This window comes from Myotis davidii, unplaced genomic scaffold (genome assembly GCF_000327345.1).
Source record: "Myotis davidii unplaced genomic scaffold, ASM32734v1 scaffold59, whole genome shotgun sequence".
Lineage (NCBI taxonomy): Eukaryota > Metazoa > Chordata > Mammalia > Chiroptera > Vespertilionidae > Myotis > Myotis davidii.
In genome coordinates, this window is record NW_006293001.1 from 1,033,940 (window position 1) to 1,037,307 (window position 3,368).

The following is a 3,368-nucleotide window of genomic DNA, read 5'->3' on the forward strand; positions in this document are numbered from 1 at the left end:
CAGAGCCTCTTCTTCTTCCCAGGGAGACTGAGTTCTACAGTGATGTGACAGAAGTCCCTCCGCAGGGTGCCTCTGGGGCCCTTTGCAACAACTGTGTGTCCTTCAGAGCCATGTCGACATTATCTGAGATGTTGACAGTCTGACTGCTCAGAATGGGCTTCATAGTCACAGTAGATGCAGCAAAGAGTTTGAGTTTTTAATTTTTTAACTAATTATTTATTTTTAAATTGAATTTATTGGGATGACATTGGTTTACAAAATTATATAGGTTTTAAGTGTACTTTGCCACAAAACATCAACTGTATACTACCCCAAAGCCTCTTTTGACAAGTGCTTAACATTTTGGAATTCACATTTCAAATATTTAGAATTAAACTTTGTATAAAATATGAAACAGACTACTTATTAGTCTATTGAATATGTACCCTGGATTCGCTTATTATCAATTTCAAGTTCACTCAAACCCTGCGTCTGTTATTCTTTATTGAAATACTAGAGGCCCGGTGCACAACATTTGTGCGCTCGGGGGGGAGGGGTCCCTCAGCCCGGCCTGCACTCTCCCACAGTCAGGACCCCTTGGGGGATGTCCACCTGCCGGCTTAGGACTGATCCTAGTAGTCGGATATCCCCCAAGGGGTCCTTAGCACTGCCACGGAGGCGGGAGAGGCACTGCCACTGCTGCTGCGCTCGCCAGTGGTGAGCCCTGCTTCTGACTGAGCAGTGTTCCCCTTGTGGGAGTGCACTGACCACCAGGGGGCAGCTCCTGCGTTGAGCATCTGACCCCTGGTAGTCAGTGCACATCATAGCGACCAGTTGTTCTGCCATTTGGTTGATTTGCATATCAGGGTTTTATTAGATAGTATTCTCCCACAGATCTTTTTGAATCAATTCTTTGCAATTTTACTAAGTTATTTTGAAAAAACAAATCACTATGAAGATGTAATTTTTCTCTATGATAAAAATGTTCTAAGAGGGAGGGAAAGAACAAGAAAAGAACTTTCTGAATAACAGAGTTATAAGCTGGGAAAACTTGGGGTGATAGACATGAGAACTCGAAAGGGAAGTAAGTGATGGGCTCCTTGCGCGGGCATGGGGAACACAGATATTGCTGTAGAAAAAAATCTATCCTATTGGTCCAAGTATCTTAAACTTCTAGCAATTCCAGTTGGTTTCAACTGATTTTGTATTGCATCAGTGTTTCCCATCACTACTAATAAGTCATTCACTTCTTCATTAGGAATTTATAAGCCTTGAAAACAGCCAGCCGACCTAGCTTACTCATCAATAAGAAACATTTGAATTAAATACCATTTGACATTCTTTAGCAAGGCTGACTTGGTATTTAGGACAAGTTAGAGCTCTCTTTGCATACTGCATACACAAGATATCACTTACCGGAAGGATGCTGAGATAATCCAAGCCAAACTCTCATGGTAATGTTATTATTTTCCCTTATCAGTCTGCTCACGAATTTATTCTCATCTTCATCCTCTATGGTAACAAGAGTTGCAGAATGATCTGTTGAAGGAAAACAAACCCCTAACTAATTAGCGTTATGCAAACTAGGTTAGTGGTTTATTCTGAACCTTTGAGAAAAGAAAAACTACCATGATCAAGATCACTGAGAAATTCAAACTTTACAGAGAATGTTTTAAAAATCTGATATTGGCATTAATAGCTTCCTAAAAAGGTAGAAATATTTCTAGATTGAAACTTTTTTTTTTGATTTTTAATTTATTTTTTTTTATTACAAAGGGTGTTACATATGTGTCTGTTTTTTCCCCCCTCCCAAGACAGTCCCCTAGCCTCCCCTATCCCCCAGTGTCTTATTAGATTGAAACTTTGAATAAAGAAATTTCATGTGTGTTTTATCTACTATGTTTACCTGGTAACCTTTTTAAATCTTGGAACTGCCTAATCAGTGAGACTTTTGTGTATGAACAGTTCATCCTAAGACGTGGAGTATGTGATGGTAGGAAGGTATGTTTCCCTATAGATGTTCAGCACTCTCTCTTCAACAACAATTTTTGCATAAGTTTGCTTTTGTTAAAATGAAAATTAAAGCAAATATGTTTGGGGTCTTGGGGAGCATTAGCCTTCCATTTAACATTATTTTATACATATGTGCATTTGGTCATGCCCATTGTAAGTTCCTAAATATAGTATGGAACTGAAAGAGTGAGTATGCTTCAAGTTTGATAGTTTGCTCCAAACCCATAGAGAACATAAGCATCAGGCAAGGAATAGAAATAAAATAATAACTAGACTTGGAAATCAATCCTAAATGGAATCAGATAGTCTTCAATAGCAACAAGCTTATCCACACTTGAACTTTTGTGGTAGGGTGTATTTAAAGGGCAAAGGAAAGCCTTTACTCCAATTACTTACATCCATAGTACATAGGTACTTTATGTTATCAAGCTTATTATTACACAAGAGGCCCGGTGCACGAAATTCATGCACAGAAGGGGGGTGTTCCTTCAGCCCAACCTACACCCACTCAAATTGGGGACTGTGGGATCGGGCCTAAACCAGTGGTCGGACACCCCTCTCACAATCTGGGACCGCTGGCTCCTAACCACTCACCGTCCTGTCTGCCTGATTGCCTCTAACCCCTCTGCCTGCCTGCCTGATCACCCCTAACCTCTCTGCCTGCCTGTCTAATCGCCCCTAACTGCCTCTGCCTGTCTGCCTGATTGCCCCTAACTGCCTCTGCCTGCTTGATCACCCCTAACTGTCCTCCCCTGCCGGCCTGATCTCACCCCCAACTGCCTCTGTCTGCCTGCCTGATCCCCCTCATCTGCCTCTGCCTGCCTGATCACCCCCAACTGCTCTCCCCTGCAGGCCTGATCTCACCCCCAACTACCCTCCTCTGCCAGCGAAGTTGGTTCTGATTGGTCAGTTTCTATGCCAGTCAGCATCAAAAGCTCTGTCTCCTAGGCAGCCATTGGCTCCTTACATTCACCCAAATTTGGTTTTGATTGGTCATTTTCTATGCCAGTCAGCATCTCTGGGCCTATCAACGGGGCCTGATCAGTGCCCGGGTGGAGGCCTGGAGAGAAATGGAGGCTGGCTGTTGGCCTAGCTGGAGAGAAAGGGAGGCAAGTTCTGATCAATGGCTTCCACAGAGGCTTTGGATCAGACCCTGCCTCTCTCTCTGCAGGCCTCTCTCTGCGCCTGATCCGTGGCCCCCTAGGCAGTCAGTGCTGGGTCAGGGCACCCACAGCAGCCCCAGTTAGGGGTGAGCACTGACTTCTGGTCTGGTCAAGCCTTCACTGTTAGGACCCTGGCTCTTCATTATGTTAATAATCTTATGGAGGAAGGCATTATTAGCATTTTACAGATGAGGAAGCTGAGGCTCAACGAGA

The 3,368-nt window shown here is 43.5% G+C and overlaps 1 protein-coding gene across 1 annotated transcript in view; it reads right to left on the reverse strand.

Moving 5' to 3' along the window:
* Nucleotides 1-3,368, reverse strand: part of LOC102758103 (lymphocyte antigen 75) — a gene marked incomplete at its 5' end in the record, with an annotated part of 157,466 nt that overhangs the window by 50,029 nt on the left and 104,069 nt on the right. The window contains one exon of the mRNA XM_006766553.2: nucleotides 1,396-1,518. Within this exon, the coding sequence (XP_006766616.1) occupies nucleotides 1,396-1,518 (123 nt within the window). The remainder of the gene's footprint in view (nucleotides 1-1,395; nucleotides 1,519-3,368) is intronic.